At 38.7% G+C, this 18,814-nt stretch overlaps 3 protein-coding genes across 3 annotated transcripts in view; 1 reads left to right on the top strand and 2 right to left on the bottom strand.

Annotated features, from left to right (window-relative positions):
• Positions 1–4,055, bottom strand: part of LOC140952492 (HEAT repeat-containing protein 6-like) — a 34,834-nt gene extending 30,779 nt beyond the window's left edge. Inside the window, exons 1-5 of the mRNA XM_073401918.1 lie at positions 3,775–4,055; positions 2,168–2,281; positions 1,512–1,652; positions 795–910; positions 5–137 (exon numbers count right to left, since the gene is read on the bottom strand). Of these exons, the coding sequence (XP_073258019.1) occupies positions 5–137; positions 795–910; positions 1,512–1,652; positions 2,168–2,281; positions 3,775–3,936 (666 nt within the window). The 5' untranslated portion in view covers positions 3,937–4,055. The remainder of the gene's footprint in view (positions 1–4; positions 138–794; positions 911–1,511; positions 1,653–2,167; positions 2,282–3,774) is intronic.
• Positions 4,056–4,556: 501 nt separating this feature from the next.
• LOC140953226 (uncharacterized) lies at positions 4,557–6,746 on the top strand. Its single transcript, XM_073402726.1, has 3 exons — positions 4,557–4,690; positions 5,968–6,139; positions 6,366–6,746. The coding sequence occupies exons 1-3, from the start codon at positions 4,557–4,559 to the stop codon at positions 6,744–6,746; spliced, it is 687 nt and encodes a 228-aa protein (XP_073258827.1).
• A 3,251-nt stretch (positions 6,747–9,997) lies between these two features.
• On the bottom strand, positions 9,998–18,447 carry LOC140952216 (L-serine dehydratase/L-threonine deaminase-like). Its single transcript, XM_073401638.1, has 8 exons — positions 18,299–18,447; positions 15,753–15,792; positions 14,899–15,038; positions 14,438–14,486; positions 14,260–14,299; positions 13,561–13,788; positions 12,887–13,011; positions 9,998–10,300 (listed from the first exon to the last, which is right to left on the bottom strand). Exons 1-8 carry the CDS (start codon positions 18,443–18,445, stop codon positions 10,110–10,112), a joined length of 960 nt encoding a protein of 319 aa, XP_073257739.1. The 5' UTR covers positions 18,446–18,447; the 3' UTR covers positions 9,998–10,109.
• Positions 18,448–18,814: the final 367 nt, after the last annotated feature.

Here is an 18,814-nt window from a genome sequence, read left to right as displayed (position 1 = left end):
ACACCATAAAATGTTCTATCTGCGTCCCACACAGTTCAGGAGTTGAGCTTTGCAATAGTTCCAAGAGAAGAATAAATGCATTTGTGATGAATTTCTCCTCCATCACATTGCATGCTGAATCAGGTGATGCTATGGGGCTAAACAGAAAAAAAGAACATCACATAAGAAAAGACATTGATTCACTATTTCCTTGATAGTGACAAATACAAGGGGGGAATGTCCTACACAAATGGACGCAAAATGCCAGGGGCCATCAAGCCCCGCTATAGCACAGCATTGATTTTGAATGACTAAATCGCAAACATTATATTACTGTTTGTCTCATTACTGTTTTTCTCATTTGTCGACAAGTCTTGCCAGGCAATCTACTGATCCTCAGTGCACAAAAAAAAATTGGTGTCCAGTAGCCTGGGGCTAGAAGATTTAGCTATCAGGCTAGTGAATTTTTGTTCTAGGCTTGCCCAATGGGCAGGTGAAGTTTTTTGAGGAATTCAAATTACAGAAGAACTGTGTAATCAAACCTGCTCCTCATCATTTTGGGGCTAGTTGAAATGACGTTTTGGCTAGTACATGCTAGCTACAGCTAGCCTAAATGGCAAGCTGTAAAACTGACCTTCTTTGCACCCTGGTCTTATAAACTACGTAAAAGTTTATTACTCAGCCCACGTAGAGGGAAAAGAAGAAAGGTGGAAATTAACGCTATACAAGGTTTACTGCAATAGCTGCACACCCAGTAAACAGGAAACACTTGTTATTTCAAGTTATTGTTAAGAAAAATTACTGTTATGACTTACTTGGTACACATATTTGCAACACATTGAATGGTACCACAAAGAACATCAGTGTCCTGTGACTCATCTTTACAAAGTCTTACCAAGACACCATCTGCACCCAACAGGCTGTCAGCGAACTGTGATTTAAAAATGGAATTGCTGCTTAGAAACAACAATTATACAGCTAGTTTTTAATTAATGCAGAGCTAATTCCAGTAGTAAGCCACAAGCAAATTAAAAAATTTTATAGATTTAGTGTACTTATGTAGTCATGGATTTAAATAGTTCTACAGTTTCTTCGGGTGCAATTTAATATTGGAGCCTTACTCTGTTGTGTGACACTCGCCATTTTTTCTGTTTTTGCTTGGTAAAAGATTTTTGAGATCATTTTAGGATTCTAGGAAACTGCCTACATACCCCTCCTCTAAACTAGCCTTCAGAGCATACATTGATCCCCTCCCCCTCCTCCATTTTAAACCCATCAACCTCTCCCTTGAAATCAGTTTTTTACTCGCCTCAACTCTCTGGTAGTTTTAACGTCCAAGATGGCAGATTAGCATTATTCCCCCAAAAAGTGGGTCGTGCTGCAAAATACACCCGCTTTGGAGGCTACATATCCCTAAGCCAACAATCATAATACTTTTCACTTAGGGCAACATGGGAGGGGTTGATGGGCAGTTTTCCAAAAACCTAAATTGATACCTTTTTTAAAGTAAAAGAAAAGAACAGGTGGATTACCTCATTGCAAAATTGTCCATTTTCGTAAAGAGTAGCTCCCAAAGCTTTAACAAGATTCAACTGGGTCCACTTTTTGCAATTATTCAAGGAGTTAACAAGGAATGGTATGAGAACATTCACTGTTTCTTGGTTAAGGGAGATCTGTTAACAAAACAATATCATCATGAACACTCACCTTGTCTGATGAGAAATGTTTCCCAATACACAGTAAACATTTAGGTAGGTCAACATATATTGTCAGTCTCTTAGGTTTCAGAATAAACCAAAACTTTTATCTACCTTGAAGTATGAAATTTTTGCTGGAATTTAATTTTACAGATTGCTAATTTTTCACATTTCACAGGAACAAATTTTTGCAAATTCAAATGTCAAATTTTACAACTGGAAACAAATTCCTTGGTTGTTAGTGTCCAAGAAAATCTGGTAATGTGCAATCAGCTAATCAAAATTTAGTTATGTTAGAAAGGAATAAGGTTTTGTGGTTTCTTTTTTTCCATAATTTTGCGGGATCTTACTTTTGTGGATCTGTGAACAATAATGAATCTGTGAACAATAATGAAAAGTGGATCATGTAAAAAGTTTATGTCACAGTACGTTTAGAACTTCTATATGTTTTGGAAAGGTAGAGAATGTTATTCGTGTGCAAGACTTCCTACCTTTTGCTTTGCTAATAGATTGAATATGAGTTGACAGAACTTGGTGATGAGAAAGTCATCAGTTCCACAGGAGCAAACAAGTTTACAACATTTGGACAGCAATGGTAAAGCATCCTGCATATTAGACAATCAATTGACAATAATGATAATTTCCATTATTTACCCTCAGCAGTATTTATAGTACTAACGCTAGTGTGGCAGAGCAAATGCCTGATACAGAGAACTTAAACCAAACAGAAGGGGGTTACAAATCCCACCTGGCTGGAGGCAAACCAGTTGGCTATCTACAAGCAAGGTGGAGGATATGAACTCAGGATTACCAGGAACAAATCCACCTACAATGTCTGTAGCAGTCACGGAGGCACTTGGACTTGGGGCCTTCAAATTGCAAGTCCAGCACTGTAACCGCTCTCAGCCACACTGCCTCCTCCTCCTCCTGATACAAGGTTGGTTTAATCACCTGAGATTAGTTGACCAGCCACCCACCAAAAACCTATTATTTCCAGTAATATTGTAATTTTAAAGTGAGTTTTGCTTTATCTTTTCTTGAAAGCGTAAACAAGCTACCATTTCTGTGCAATTCAGGTACAATAATAAATTTAAAAAATTGCTACCCAAGATATTTCTTTAACGTTAGATCAACTTATATGATAACCTTTATGACCTGCAAGATAATGCCATACTGGAATGGTGTTCAGGTTTGGAATAAAAATAACAGATAATGTATTCCCCTCCCCACCAACCTCAAAATGTAAAAATGTAAAAACTTCCCCCTTAAAATACAATGTAAACAAACAAAAAATAGGACTCCCCCTTCCTCAAACTCTCACGCCCTGTCACCTTAAATACACCTATCAATGTAGACCCCATGGAGGGGGGAATAGGCAATAGGTGGGGATTCCATGAAAAGTCCATTCCCTGGGTGGGAGATTTGATCAAGTACACTTGCTTGGGGGATGGGGGCTTTTGATTGTTTCAACAGAGAAACTGTTAATTTTGATTTAACCAAGGTTAAGGTTAGGTTTCCAATGTCTCCTAGTCCTTGAAGACAAAAGAAATTGAAAATTAACCAAGGTTAAAAACTTTTAACCGGAAATCAAATTTGACCTGTGACAAATATGAAACATCAAGTTAAAAGTTACATTTTTTCCTGCTACGCCTTTTTTCTCTGTCATCACCACAGTTTGTGTGTTATTTCTTATCAAGCTACGATGACCAAAGAACAATTTATAATATTTACAATATAGGTCAAATCAGCTTTGTGATATTCATTATGAAAGGTGTAGGCTCCTGGGTGGGAATTTTTAGCTTTATTTTCATTTGATGAACATATCCTTCGCCGCCCTCGGAAAATTGACCAAAATTTTTAGTTTTTATCAAATCCCCGACCCTTTGCCCACACTAACCCCCCCCCCCCCCCCCCCACCTCCACTGTTTACACTGATAGGTGCATACAGTCGCCTGGGCATGAGAAATTCTCCATGGTTAAAACTGGTTGTCCTGTAGTACTGAATTGAACAGGGTTTCTAAAATAGCTAAAACAGAGTTAAGAATATATTTCTCTGAACTTAATAACTCAATAACATGTTTTAAAAATATAATCTAACCTCTTTGTTCTCGACAACATTTGTTGCGTAGTCTAAAGAATTGAGTTCATCTAGGATAACATTGAGGTTTGTGACCAAACTTCCACCAGCTGACGACTGCTGCAGATTCAGTATTCTACCGGCTGCGTCCTTCCAGTGCAGTTTGTCATCTATAAAAGACATTATAGCTGCTTTTCTCAGTCTTGAGCATTATAAATTTGTTTTTCCGCAAATTAACAGCCCTTTTGACATTTCCATATCGTCGAAACTACAGTGTGCATGCTGTACACAGCCACATTTTTTGTATCCCGTGCATAGTGTAAAGGAGCCCACGGTGTTTCTGGTGAAACTGGTTAGATATGTCATTTATGGCAAACGAAATGCATCAATCTACGAACACTCAGATGACGTGACCTAACGCAACATGGCACGCGCTTGAGAGAGAGTTTCCCGGATTTGTTGGTTGGGCGGGAGACCGGGGGGGGAATGGATGAAATCTATTTTTCAGCTTTAGTGAACCTAAAATGCGAAATTAATGGCCTGGTCCAAAAGTGCACGGAATGCCAAATTTTCACCTGTTGAGCATGACAAGGGGACCAGAAACCATTAGTGGCAAAAGTGGTATCTCGGCGCGTGCAGCTACAAAACATCCCCGCGTAAAGAAAGTTACAAAATTAGAGTCATCAATTAACAGACTATTCATGACGTCAATCTTGATTGATTTTTCAGAGTTTTTTATCATTGTTTAAAACAAGTTTAAGGTATTAGATGTTTCAGTTACAGTGAGGTAAAAAGAGGTTGGAATGAAGCTGTTTAAAGCAGTTTGCTTCATTTATTTTTTGCTCGTACACTTGACGGCATCATTCGCCTTAGAAGGCCGCCCCTTTGAAGACGAAACTACTGGAGAAGAATTTGAAGGAGCAGGTTTCTCTCCAGTGTATTATATGTCGCCCAACTCAGGCAAATCGGGTAGGCAGTCTTTCAAAATTTTATTCTCTGTTTGAAGCAAAAAGTGCAACCTTCCTTTTGCTATAAATGGAGCTTACATTTTATCGCAAATTTCAGAGAAAAAACTGTTAACCAGCGACTAACTTCAAAATTGTTCTTTTTTCCAAGAATATCGCCCGAAGCTTTTCTGTCACCAATTCAATCTCCCTATTTTAACTTATCGTTAACCTGGAAAAAGATAACTCATTCCACTGAAAAGCATCCAAGTCAATGTAACAGCAATGTCTTTTGCGCGATTACAGAATATGTCTAAACTAATGCTGGTTGTCAAAGCACTGGCTGTTCTTTTTTTTTTTCTGATTGCACCTTTTGGAAGTTTTGCTACGGCAGTTTATTGGATTTCAAGAGGTGGGCTTTTCTAAGGGAATTAGGAACGGCTAGCTAATCGGGACAGAATTTTCACGGCAGGCGAAATCGATATAAACCATAAAAGTTCACAAGAATAATAAGCAGGAAAGCCCCGAGTACTCACTCTTACCAAAAATATTCCAGGAAAGTTTTAATTCTTTGCTTCTAATTGTTAAAAAATAAAATATTTTCTAAATTAAAATGAGTTTGGGATTCCTCAGAAGTTTTTCTTGTATGCTCCAGTCTCAACTAGCTGTGCCTGGGTGTTCGAGGTCGAAGATGAGCAACACGGGGAAATATGACCACGTGAATAATTTTTAAAGACGGTAAAGCGAGTAGAAAAGAATATAGTCGCAAAGGTAGATTTTTCACGTCAACAGCTCATCAGCAAAGTGGCTATGAATTTCCACCAATGGCGATTGAGATTGATTAGATGAGAAGATTAACTGCCACATTCTATTTAGACAGGAGCCCATTGACTATTTTCGAATCCCCCATAATACACTCTGTTTGCCCCCAAAATTTTGCATAAGTTATTGTCTTCCAGTACTCTTGGAAAAATGCAGAACTCCCAGGAGCATTTGAAAAAACGGTTTATACAAAATTTGGAACGACTTCGAAAATAGAGAATAACTCGGCCTCTTCCTGGGCTCTTCCTGGGATTAGCAAACTTGCGTAAATTCAGCAAGTTTTTCCGGGAAATAAACTAAAAATAGACCGACTGTTTAACGCACTGAGATCGCTTGGCTGATGGTCAAGGGATCCTGTTGAAAAACATGTAAACGGAAAGATTGAATAAAAACAGGGGATAAAAAAACAGTCTTAACGTTTACTCAAATCTTTGAATGGACATAACAGAGATAACAACGCGAAGAGTTACTTTTGTACTGATTCTTTTTCCTTTTCAGAATGGAAGAAGAACGCGCCATATGAAATTGGCTATCCGCTGTTCTACAGCCTACTTATAGTTCTACCACTGCTACCATTCCTATGTTTTATGATTCCTAACGAAGAATCTCTTCTGCTACAGGTAAGTGGCCAGAGTTGATTACAAACCCTCTTACTTTTCCAGGGAGATGCATTGCGACCAAGCTGGATTAAAGATACTTCAGGACATAATAAAACGATACAATAATATGGAGCATGTTAAATTACATTTTCAGTTTGGCTTCTGCGTTATTTTAATTCAACCTAAAAATAGATAGATTCTTTCAATAGTTTTGACTCTAATACCGGGCATTACCTTCGCCCTACAGCAAGAGAATGAACGAAAGAGACAGCAAGAAATTGACTGCCAGCATCTGGAAGAAAGTGAACGCGCAGAAGAACACGAAAGTTTGTCCGACACCGACGATGAAGAATACTATGACCCAGAAATTCAGCCCAGTGATATGATTCCCCAGACCTCTAGCATCTGCTCTAGGAGCGCAAGTTTTATCGGGAAGAGATTGGCCACGGCAGCTCATGTGACAAAGCTCGAGTTACGCGCACCACGTGTTGTCATGGAGACATCTTCCAAAGACAAGAGCGAGGAAGGCAAGGTTACTGTGCATGAGCAGCTCCCTGATGCACGTGACAGTGTTGAACGGCTGAAGGAACTGGGAGCTAGGATTTGTCCCGAATCTGTAGCGGGGTGAGTTAAATATGGAAAATGAGATGTTAGTATAAATCAGGAGCCTGCATAAATTTTTAAGAACAATATCAAGTTACATTGCTCAAACCCCAAGGTTAAATGAATTAACTTTAAACTAAAAGGCAAATAGTTAGGCTGCCTCTTTCAAGTTCTCTCATAAGGCCAGTTATTCAGTAAACAAAGTCTAACTTAAGCCGCGGTTTAAAAAATCTTTGGACCCCCAGATCTCTTCCTTAGTGCGTCATTTTAAGAAGATAAATGCTTTCAGTCTAGTCTACTCTATATGCTTTCATAAAACTATTCACGATAAATGGTGTTCAGATAAAACCGTTGGACAAATTAAAAATGGCTTAGAACGCGGTTTTGTTAAACACTGGCGAAAGTACGTTTAATGATAACTGGCCCATAGAGTCTAGGAAAAACCACATACAAACTATAACCAACTACCTTTTCTACTATGGCAAGTATTCTTGTAAGATTTTATTCATGGAAGTTATCACCGCATAACTTTTAACCCAAATATATATCTACGTGTATAACTTTTAGGTTCAACCAAACAATCATCAATGAAGCATCTTAGGTGGCAATCTTTACATTTATTTTTTAGGAAAGCTTGCGTTGCACTAGCCTCTGGCGTCCTGATTTCATACGGAATTTATCGCCTTTTCTTGTAAGTTGTACCGTTCGTAGAGGGTTCCTAATAGGCTTTTCGGTATCCTGGAGTCCCTTAATTGAAGCTCGGGATTGGGGATTTTGAAGCAAAATGTGGGCAAGATTCGGGATTGAAAAGTATGCGCAGGAAGTTGGATGCCAAAAATAGCCATCGGGATCACGGGATTGAAGAACCCTATTGGGGACCCTCTTCGTAGTTTTCCTAGTGAAATTGTTCGAGAGAGTGAGGACTTATTACGAGCTATTGAGATATCGCCGCGAATAACTTGATAGGAATTGACAGAGAAGCGGAATACTTGGGGAGAATAAACGGAGCACAGGGGTACTCACCATTTAAATGAGATAACCGGAAATTGCTGATGGAAAATCAAATGGATCGCGACATTCCGTTTGGAAAGCTTCAGAAAATATGGTTGGTGATTTGGGGCGATGTAATTTTTCTACCCTTTTTGGTAATTTGGATATACTTTGTAGCGGGCCGTTCTCCCACCACGTCTTAATTTCATAGTTTTGTGTCCATGCCCAAGATTTCCACCCGGGCGGTTTGTGTGCAAATGGTAAGATACGAGATAAGAAACTGGATTCTGAAAGTTTAAGCTCATTTTCTCAGTGAAGAACAGTGGGGGGTAAAAAATAAGAACAAGACTTACAAATGCGATTGTTCAGATGTATTTTATGATAGATTTTGACATCATTGGCCCCATCAGGCCGGAGTCTGTCCACGAAAACCCCTCTACCATCTCACTCAGGGTTCATTTGATAATTTTGATATCCATGAAAGGAGGCGGCGTGGCCGAGTGGTTAGTGAGCTGGACTTGTAATGCGCAAGCCCTGACTGGTAGCCTGTGTACAGCCGCCCCTGTACTCAGACTACTGAACGCTAGATTTGTTCTCGGTAGTCCCGAGTTCAAATCCTCGGCCATGCGCTTGTAAAATAGCCCACTGGTTCATCTCCTACCAGCTGGGATTCTTAACCATGTTATGTTCCATATAACTTAATTATTGTTTCATGCAGCCCGGATCCACCCAAAAGGAATCCCACAAGGTAGTTACATGAGATGACATGAATCTGAGAAGTGTTTGGAATAATACTAGGACATGCACAGCGTTAGATTCAGCTCAATTTAAGCCAAAATATTTAGCACCTAATAAGTCTTTGTAAAAACGCTCGAATTTTTTGGAATAACTGTTCTTTTCAATTACACTACAACGCGTCTAAAAGAATACTGTTTCGTTTTCTTTACAGGAAGTAACTGCTTTACTCTGGATACCTGCATACTGAAGAAATAAATTGTAAATCCTTTCTATTCGTTAATACAGACCAAGGACAACCATTAATAGAAATGTTGTTACTCTTTCGGAGAGAAAACAGTTTATATTTTTATTTTTATATTCATTAAATTGTTATTTTCCACGAAAAACGGTTGTTTTTTTTTGTAGCCTGCGAATATACGGCCATTTTCTCGAAATTTCTTCTTGGACAGCCGTAGCAGTTGTCAAGTTGAGGTAAAAATCTTCTTTCCACTCAACGTATGTCCTCCTAACCTTTTCCTTCCCATTAAACATAATTTATGTCCACTTTAACCCTTCCTCCTCAACGCAAAAAAAATATATATACATATAACATTTTTCCCGACCTTATCGTTTTCCCGCTTAATGATTTCCCCCTCGTCACTTGTCTCTCGTTTTAATCCTTTTTGTAGCCTAAGGGTTATCTTCGCAGCCCCCCTTCCAACGGAACGAACCTCACAAAAATCACCATTTTGAGTTTTCACTATCGCAAAGAGGGTGTGGAAGGATAATGTGAAACGTGCGGCAATTTTTTTCTTTTGATCGATGGCATTAAATTGATTTATACAACTAAACTTTACTTAACTGTTACGTGTAACAATTTCTTTCAAGCTGCAAGCTAAACCCAAACGACAACTGAGCAATTTACTCAGGAAACTGAAAGCCCATGGATACCAGCATTAGTTACTATAACAGTTGCTTTGCATAAATAAAGATTACCCGTCCCGCTAATACAACGTCAACCCTATTTCAACGAGTAATCATAACTATAACAAAATTCTCAAATCTGATTGGTTCTCAACTGCCCTGATTTCAGCCTTAATAGGACAGTACGCGTCTTGCCTAAGTAATTGGACAGTACGCGCCATCACGCGCGCGCTTAAATGGCTTTTTTTTTCATGGCTAGCGAAAAAATCTTGGAATTTCTTGTGTTTTGATTTAAAAAGAGCCCTATATATCACAAATTTTGTTAAAGTTATGATTAATTGGTAACAGAACTTCGTGTCGTCCAATTCGGTCTGTAATCATACTCGTAATTAAACAAATCGGACTCCCGCTACGCGGTCGTCCGATTTTGTTAATCACTCGTATGATTACAGACCGAATTGGACTCCACTCAGTCCTGTTACCATTACTAATTTCCGACGTCAATTTTCCACTTTAAGAAAGGGCGAGTTAACGTTCGCAAAGACCTCTGGGACTGTCACGGGGCAAAAAATGGCCAATAAGATAGCTGACCGGCGCGTACCCAGCAACGATGCCCGAAACAATTGCCTGAAAGTTGACCCGAAGTAAAACCTCATAAAAATGGAAGATTATGATTAATAACCTAAAGAGTTTCTAAATTATTTCAGAGTTTTTCCAAAGACTCAGGTTTCGGATTATATACAATGAACTGACAAAGTTAACTAAGTCCAAGTTTCTCTTTCCATTCCTTCAGCGCATTCAAAGAGACAATATTTCCGCCGCAGACTATCACGAGAGCTGATTTTAATTCTCCAAGCTTTCCCTGGTCCTGCCAGACCTTGAAAAGACGTTCATACACACAGGCAAGCGATGCACCACACGCCGGTTCAACAAGCATGCGGTGGTCGTCTGAAAACGAAAAAAAAACTTGAGTTTTATGTTTGATAACACTAACATTTAATAAAAACATAGATACAATGAACTAACTTGGCTTGACTGAGAGAAAGTTTGGCTAAAAGAAAGAGATTCATGAGACCGTCGGAGGACCGAACGTTAGCTCTAAGGGACCGGTCATTATTTATGTGGGGGGGTAGGGGGGATTTTTTTTGTTTTAGCATGAAAGAAAAAACGTGACCCACCCCTTCAAGCGCATTAGTTAATTCTTGACCCACCCCCATATAACTTTATATAAGAGGTGACCCACCCCCAACCCCCTTCAATCTATACCTCTATAAGAGGTTGAAGAGAAGTGCCGTCGAACATTTGCACATTATGAGGAATCAAGGACTATTTGCAATGGATGCGTTTGAACTTGTTGATAATACAATTAAAAGAGTATTGGACAGTTGAAAATCCTTGCTTTTTAGATGGTCACAAAAAGGAGCTCAATAGCTCCATATTACAGTCAAACTACCTGAAGCGTGAACACCTAGACATCATTATTGATTTCATTAATCGATTATTGAAAAAATAAGTTTTGCAATATTCAAATCGGAACCAGTTTAAAAAAATTTGCTTTTTTATTGAAGTCATTAAACAAAAAATAGAAATTCAATTAAAAAACGAATTTTCAAACTGTTTTTGATTTGAAAATTGGAAAAATTTGATTTCACTAAGTTGAATAATGAATTCAATAATCCATTATTGACACCAATAATGATTTCTAGCTGTTCACGCTTCAGGTAGTAAAAGTTCCCAGACAGTTATATTAAGAAAAAGAAGCATGCAAGCCTTCTCAATAGGGCTTATGTGTATTTATTGATATTTAGTGCCCAAATCTTTGATTCTCCATACTTAGGTTGGATTGCTACATGTGTCATCCAGTTGTGTTATATTTTATATCCAGCATTGCATTAGAATTTATTTAGATCTTCCACATGAATTGTAGTGAGTGTGATTCTTTACAAAACACACAATGACCCACCCCCAATCATCGTGAAATTCTCTTTGGACCCACCCCTTTTCTCTAAAAAAATAGGCCTGGCCCACCCCATGATTTTTCCCCCCCATCCCCCCACATAAATAATGACCGGTCCCTAAGGCAGAGTGAATTATAACACTCGCGAGCAAACTTTAATTTAGTTTTCGCTACTCCTCATGAAGCTCATAAGAAAAGAGCTTTTTATCCAAAAAACCAAGTTCTTCTGCCCTGGAAAAAAGCTTTTACTTTTTGCATCAAAGGTTGCAATCTTGTGGGGTTTCGGAAATCACACCTTAGTTTTTCCAGCCAACAAAGAAAATGGCGGCTAAACCCGACATACGTGGTCACGTTGGTTGTTTACCATTTACATGGGTAAACCATTCGGTTCATGGTGTGGATAAATGGTTCGCAAAGTTCAGGACTGGTAAATTTCGTGCCGGAATCGCCTTTATCATTTGTACAAATCAGTTCCATTTACCGAAAAAAGCCGCGAAGGCCTGTAACTGGTATCAAAGATGGCTTTGAAGGAATGGAACACGAATTTCCGTTTGGAATATTCCATGGGGAAAAACAAGACCACCACTTCAGATGTTCCGTTGCTCCCGGAAATTTTCCGTTGGGAAGACCCAAAAATTCTTGTTCCATTTACTTTCCACCGGATTTCCCGGAAAATGTTTGTAAATGGTAAACAACCAACTCCTCTCTTCTCTCGAACGTCACGTCTTCTCGCGGAATCAGCGACATTTCGCGTGCCTTAATATTCATTTGACATGAAAGGGGGGGCTACCCGTTGGTTATCCAAATACGGTATTCAACTTTTAAAGGCCTCTTAGAGGTCTGTTGTTGCCAAATTCTCATGAATTCTGAACTATACATCCCTGAGATTCCTGGCTGAATTTATACCATGCCACATTCTTGGGGGACGGACCATTAGAAAAGCGATGCAGCGGTGGAGTCAAAAACCTAAAACCATCATGCATACTGGAACTACGAAAAAACCTCGCAAAAAGAACGTTCCCCGTTTCATACGCATATTTTGTGTTTGAAAAACTGTACAGGGAGGTTTCCTCGACGCTAATGTTGCTTCAATTAATGAAAACAAGACAAACTGTATCTTTTGATGTGTGAATGTTAACTTGCCTCATCAGTATTCTACCACCACGTACAGGGCCTCAGCTGTCTGCCTTCCATTTTAAGTGTCTTTTGAGAGTTAATCATGGCCGAAAACAAATTCGTGCAGAGGATCACACTTGGAAAATTTTCCCCTGTCACTTTCCATGACAAGTTCACTTCGCTTCGCTTCTTTATACGATGCGCATTTTGCTGGTATTAATATTCATCACATTTTGAAATCTCAAGATGGTACGTTTTCTCTTTTCACGATCCCGCACAAGCTATAAGTCCATCGAATTTTTTTTAAGGCTCAACGGGTTTTTCCGAAAAAGTCTCAGACCGCTCCTGGCGAAATTTCCGGCTTTTGGCGGGGAGGTGGAGTGCGTTCGTAAGGAAGGTTGAAGTTTTCATCAAAGCAGTAAGCTAACCACTTATGCACCATACAACAAGACCCTTTTCACCTGCAAATCGTTCGCAAGCTAACACAGCTTCCTGGTCGCTGCACACGTGATTAATAATTTTGTGATCCTGAGTCCATTCCAGCGCTTTAGCGGCCACAGTCCTTGCACCAAGGCACTTTGCCACGCTGTTAAAAAGAAGAACAGGACATTTTGTAATGACTAATTTACTTTAAAACACAATTCTCTGTCTCCTGTTATATCAGTCACGTCTGGGCTAATCTGGCAACGGGTACAGATAACAAAACAGAGCGATCAGATATTAAATCTACTCTGCTTTTTTAGCATGTACCAAGTGGTTCGCGCCCCTGATATTCGCGTGGTTGGTTTGATTACGCCCACGAGACGCCCCCAAGAAAATCAAAAATCCTTCCTCTCTTTTCCCTAAGTTCCTTCCCCAACCCTGTCAATGCCTGCCACACTGGTAACCCAGCTTAGGTCCAATAGATCTGCTCACCTCTATCTATAACAAGGATATGCCAAAAGATTTTCCTTTATATAATTGGCCTAGGTAAAAACAAACAAGTAGGAAAGTTTTATTCTACTGTACAATGCTTTTGGTACCAGTAGTGAAAATCTGGCATGACATAAGTGTTAAATGCGCAGTACTAAGTGAGAGTTACTTTAAAAACACATTGCCTTGGTCCATCTTTGGATTAGAAGATTTTCAAACAAACCTTGTGATGGCATCTAAGGTAACAAGTTCCCCTGCCTGAACAGCTGCATCAAAACTATCTGCACCTTTGGTTTCCATGGCAATAAGTGGGACATCAGCCCATCCAACATCATGCATGCCTTGTAGTACACCAGACATAAGTCCACCACCCCCGACAGACACCACGACCACACTTGGCTTCTCGGGTAGCTGTTCTGCTGATTCATGAATGACAGTTGCCACACCCTCCCTGAAGAGAGAATGTCCAAGATAGGCAAAGGCTTCATTTGAATAAATATAAGAGTACTCATTCAATGACATTAATTTTTTATAAAGCCATTAGAAAAAAGCTATTCGTACACAAATGGAACAAGGAATAAAAGAAAATGACTCACAACTTGTTTGAGTAGAGGTGAAAATTTTTAAAGCCAATGAAAAGCAAAGAGCTGATAAAAGTAAAACCCATGAGGAAATGGAGTTTGATCCATGATTTATCAAATGAATTGAAAACCACTCTAAGGTTAACTCTAGCCTAGCCCACAGATACAGCCGCCTTCCATTGTTCACTGCTGCTAAGAGACATATCACAAAAATTCCATAGTGGTGGTTAAAGGTAGCTCAGTGAGGCAATATTAGTTTGAAAACTCTAAGTAAAACACAGAACTCTAGTGACTATAACCTTTACCAAAAAATCTACCGGTCATTAAAAACCATGACATACCAGACATCAGGGTGATTAAAGGGCGGAATATAAGCATAGCCTGAAAAGAAAAAACACCACAGCTGCAGCTAAGTAACTTAAAAGAAATGGTTCCAACTTCATAACTACATGTAGTCAGTAGCAGTTATCAATTTTTGATTTTTTGATGACAATAATAAAAGCAGAAACTTCAAATTACCTGGTTGTTTAGCAAGCTTCACCGCCAGGGCATCAGCATCATCCCAAGACTATGACAACATTAAAAAATGTCTCTATCAGTGTAAAAGCCAGAAAACAATGAATAGTATGAAGAAGTTGGGAATGTGTGACAGTGGACCCATTTGTCAGCACCTAAGGGCTTATCTGGGTTTTCATTTCCCCAAAGGATTCATAGGAAGCTGTACCACTGCAATTTCTTACAACCCAACAAAATGGCTACCCCAAAATTGTGTCCTCTCGCTGGCAGTACATGGCATTACCTGCAACACAGGAGGAAAGTGCAAAAAAATTGTTCCAACAAACATACTAGCTGGCCAAAATGGGGGGAAGTGATAAGCCAACCCACCCAATCTACCTCCCCTGGATCCGCTCGTTCGGACTGCCCTTTACCTAATGTACTGATGGCTAATCTACTTATCACGTGACATACAAACAACTCACATCACCACATATTTCAACCGTGGCCCCTTCTTCTCGCAGTCTTTCCACCATAAACATTGGTGTTGTTCCAGGTACCACTATGGTGCATGGGATTTTGAGCTTCCTTGCTGAATAAGCTGCTGCTAGCCCAGCATTACCTCCTACAGTGAAATAGAGGACAAAACAGTTTCTGAAACCTCATTTAAAATTTTGATCAAAGTTGAACTTTTTGAAACCACATGGTTGTCAGCATGACATTTCCCCAAGGTGGTAATCCAAATATTTCTGTGGTAGTGCATCACCTTATGTGCAGGATGCCAGGACCTTTATGGCAAAACACTTCATCTCCTATTCTACATTTATTAAGTTACCTACTTATCTTTCCCAGTATACAATGACATACTTTTATAGACCAAAACTTGCTGATATTTTTTATCCTATATGCCAAACTAGACAGTTTTAAAACCACACCCAGGAAAACAGGCAAATACCTGCAGTATTCCTCCCTTAACTTGACATCTTTTTTAATGGCAAGAATGATAAGCTATGGAACTGATTTAAGAATGGTGAGCTAAGGGCTTTGTTTAAATGCCTGAACCAACTGAGCCTTGCTGGTCTGCAACCTTTTCAACTGGACTAATCAAGACTCAAGCTTTTCCACCTGGGGAAACCTTATGCAGTAGAAGTGTTATGGATACATTAGATGAGTCAAAATATTATATGATTTTCGGTTAGTTTTGGTTCAAGCTAGATTGATTCTCAATTTTCCTTGTTTCCTTAGCTTGCCCCAGGAGACAAAGAAAACTTGAGAATCAACCTAAGTTAAGAAATTTTTACCTGAAATCAAATTTGACCCACATATATAAAAGTTATACCTGATGAACAAACCATGTGATTGCAACCTCTTTGCATTGCCTGTAAATAATAAAAAGAAAGGAAGGAAGTGGCAAATCAATCTCCCTTTGTGTGTGTTAATTGTCCTTTAAGATTTTTCATCTCAGATAAATCAGTTGACACTAATGTGTAACTGAATTCACAAGAAGAAGAACTTTGAAGTCCCAAAGAGTGAATAACCCTCCAAAGGCTTTTTTTTTTATTTTTATATTTAATATGTCTGTTTATTTCCTATAAAACTACAATTACACAGTGCATACTTACTATTACACTAATAATACTAAAATAAACTTACTTACACACTTACGCAGTAACCAAAGCATAACAATTACACAGTGCCTACTTACTAAAGTAAACTTACTTACACACTTACGCAGTAACCAAAGCATAACAATTACACAGTGCCTACTTACTAAAGTAAACTTACTTACACACTTACGCAGTAACCATAGCATAACAATTACACAGTGCCTACTTACTAAAGTAAACTTACTTACACACTTACGCAGTAACCAAAGCATAACAATTACACAGTGCCTACTTACTAAAGTAAACTTACTTACACACTTACGCAGTAACCAAAGCATAACAATTACACAGTGCCTACTTACTAAAGTAAACTTACTTACACACTTACGCAGTAACCATAGCATAACAATTACACAGTGCCTACTTACTAGTACACAGTATCTTAAAAGTAACAATATAATGCAACGACAATTATAATAATACTAAACCTGAGTTATAGAAGCACAGAGCCAGAGGTTATCGCCCATTTCCTAGTAAATTTTTCTATTGTATTGTTTTTAATACATATATATTTCTCTGTCTCATATTTATTTTTGACCTTTAGCTTGAAACCAGTTATATTTGGAAGCGTTTCAGACCTTCTACAATCCCAAAGATATACCTTAGCAATCAGTAACAAATAATTGAGTAAGGGGCATTTAAAGGTTATTATTCCTATCAATGCGTCTTGCAGAGTAAGGTGAAAGAATTCCTTTGTTAAAGAATAGTAATAGGATTCGAACTGTTTCCAGAAAAGCTGGGAGTACACACAATGGAAGAAGAAATGAGGTAGCGTTTCTGGTTCTGATTCACAGAAAGAACATTTATCATCCGCAGTATAACCTATCTTATATAATTTGCTGTTAGTGTATAATATAGAATTAAGAATCTTGTACTGAAAAGCTCTAACATATGGTTCGAAGGCTAGATTATGAGGCAGGATAAAAACTTTTTTCAGTTGATCATCGGTTAAGTTAAAATCATGTTTCAGAAATCATGAATTATTTGGAAACTGTGCTTTTCTGCTTTTAATCAATAGGTAATAATCTTTCGACTTCTTTTTCAGCGCATCAAAATCCTTGTTATCAATTCTAAAAGAGAGGGGGGTCATAGAAAAAGTACGATTAGTTGTTTTCAAATGTGAAGGTACAGAGTGTCGGAGTCCAGCCCATATTAAGACATTTATTCTACTAATTTTCTTTGAAATAATGTTAAACGAATCCGTGTTGTTTAAATGTAATAAAAGATCATTTACATAGATTATACCAGACTCAAAAAAGTTTTTGTAAAATACAGGCTTATTATTTATCCGTATCTCTTTGTTATTCCATACTATATTTTGTTGATCTCTCTCTGTGTCAAATTCCTCTCGAAAATCGGACCACCATTTAAGAAGCTCAGAGTAAAATTGAGATGTGATAGGAATGTCTTTGACGTCATAGTTACAATGAAAGGCTTATAATTATAGAAATAGGGGCAGATCAAGGGCATTGTCCATTTACCAAAAACTTTCAGAAACTTCTGTGGAAAGGTCCATCGAGTGAAGAACGTGTTCCATTTCACTCAAGTTGCAGTCGTTTACGCTCTCGTCACCAAATTCAAGATGGTGGCACAGTTATCACTGTGAATAGCCTGGAACAGGTGATTACATGCCAGAAAACTCGTAAATTGCACATGCATTTCCACCCGAAAGTTCCAGCAGGAAAACAGGACTACCATTTCAAAGTTCCACTTATTTCCGGGAATTTTCCAGTGGAACCCCCGGAAAATGTGTGTTCCATTAACAATCCAAATGAAATTTCCAGAATTTCTTGGTAAATAAAATGGAAAGTGCCCCTAGAACCCTTGCACCTCTTCCTGCTCCAAATACAGTTAGTTCAGTTACCGTTGCAACCTCTTCCTTGTATCTGAGGCCTCTGAATCAAAATCCTAGATCTTCCCCCACCCCCACCCCACCATCGCGGGAATAAGAAAAATTCTTCCCCATGATCATTTGCCAGCTAAGGACACAGTATTGTCCCTATGTTGACACGTGTTATTTTTGTGAATGGATTTCTTAAGGAGAAAAATGCTCGTCAGGTTCCAAATCCCAGGAGTGGAAGATAGCCCTTAAATAAAGAAATGCCAAATCGAGTGTTCAATCATCGGTGAATCATATTTATAAAAGTGACGACAGACGTTTAAGCGGGAAAACAGCGTTTCTTAATTAAGCTTACTAATTGTTAAGTTTTTGTCCAACCTTTTGACATAAATTTCCAAGTCCTCGAATCTTGAACGATGCCACTGGTTGTACATTCTCAAGTTTTAAGTATACTGGAAATCCTGCTATTTTTGTCATAGGATGACTTTCTAACACCGGTGTTTTAATGTGCAGGGGCTCCATCATGCCGCGTATGACAGCCGTGTCACGCAGGGATAACCCGAGGGAAGCTGGGTACTAGCAACTTTTTCTTGCAGTTTTGAGAAGGTGGGATAAATATTAAAAGAGAAGAAATAGGGAAAGAGAAGCGATCTCAGGCTACTTCATTCCTGACCATATATCAACTCATCAGCAATTTTGGTATACCACTCTTGCCTGTATAGTTTGTTCATCGAATTAGTATGACGTGGATTGAAAATCTGCTGTACAGGCAAAATAAATAGAACTTTATTCATACTCGAAGTTGTTTGTGAGTAGGTACATATTAATTGCGAGATACGCATTTCTAGTTGGTTGTCGTTGGTTGGAGGGGGAGATCATTGAACACAATAGCCT

Source organism: Porites lutea, chromosome 11, assembly GCF_958299795.1.
Source record: "Porites lutea chromosome 11, jaPorLute2.1, whole genome shotgun sequence".
NCBI lineage: Eukaryota > Metazoa > Cnidaria > Anthozoa > Scleractinia > Poritidae > Porites > Porites lutea.
Note: the sequence above shows the minus strand (reverse complement) of the source record. Positions and strands in the feature narration are given on the sequence as shown.

Bases quoted from the DNA above. Each gene is read 5' to 3' on its own strand.
- LOC140953226 (XM_073402726.1), top strand. From the start codon at position 4,557: ATGAAGCTGTTTAAAGCAGTTTGCTTCATTTATTTTTTGCTCGTACAC. The intron at 4,691-5,967 runs GTATTATATGTC...TGGACATAACAG, and splicing joins GGAGCAGGTTTCTCTCCAGT to AGATAACAACGCGAAGAGTT. The intron at 6,140-6,365 runs GTAAGTGGCCAG...TTCGCCCTACAG, and splicing joins AAGAATCTCTTCTGCTACAG to CAAGAGAATGAACGAAAGAG.
- LOC140952216 (XM_073401638.1), bottom strand. From the start codon at position 18,445: ATGATGGAGCCCCTGCACATTAAAACACCGGTGTTAGAAAGTCATCCT. The intron at 15,793-18,298 runs GTTGGACAAAAA...TATTATTTACAG, and splicing joins TTGGAAATTTATGTCAAAAG to GCAATGCAAAGAGGTTGCAA. The intron at 10,301-12,886 runs GTGAAAAGGGTC...TTTCGTTTTCAG, and splicing joins AGCTTGCGAACGATTTGCAG to ACGACCACCGCATGCTTGTT.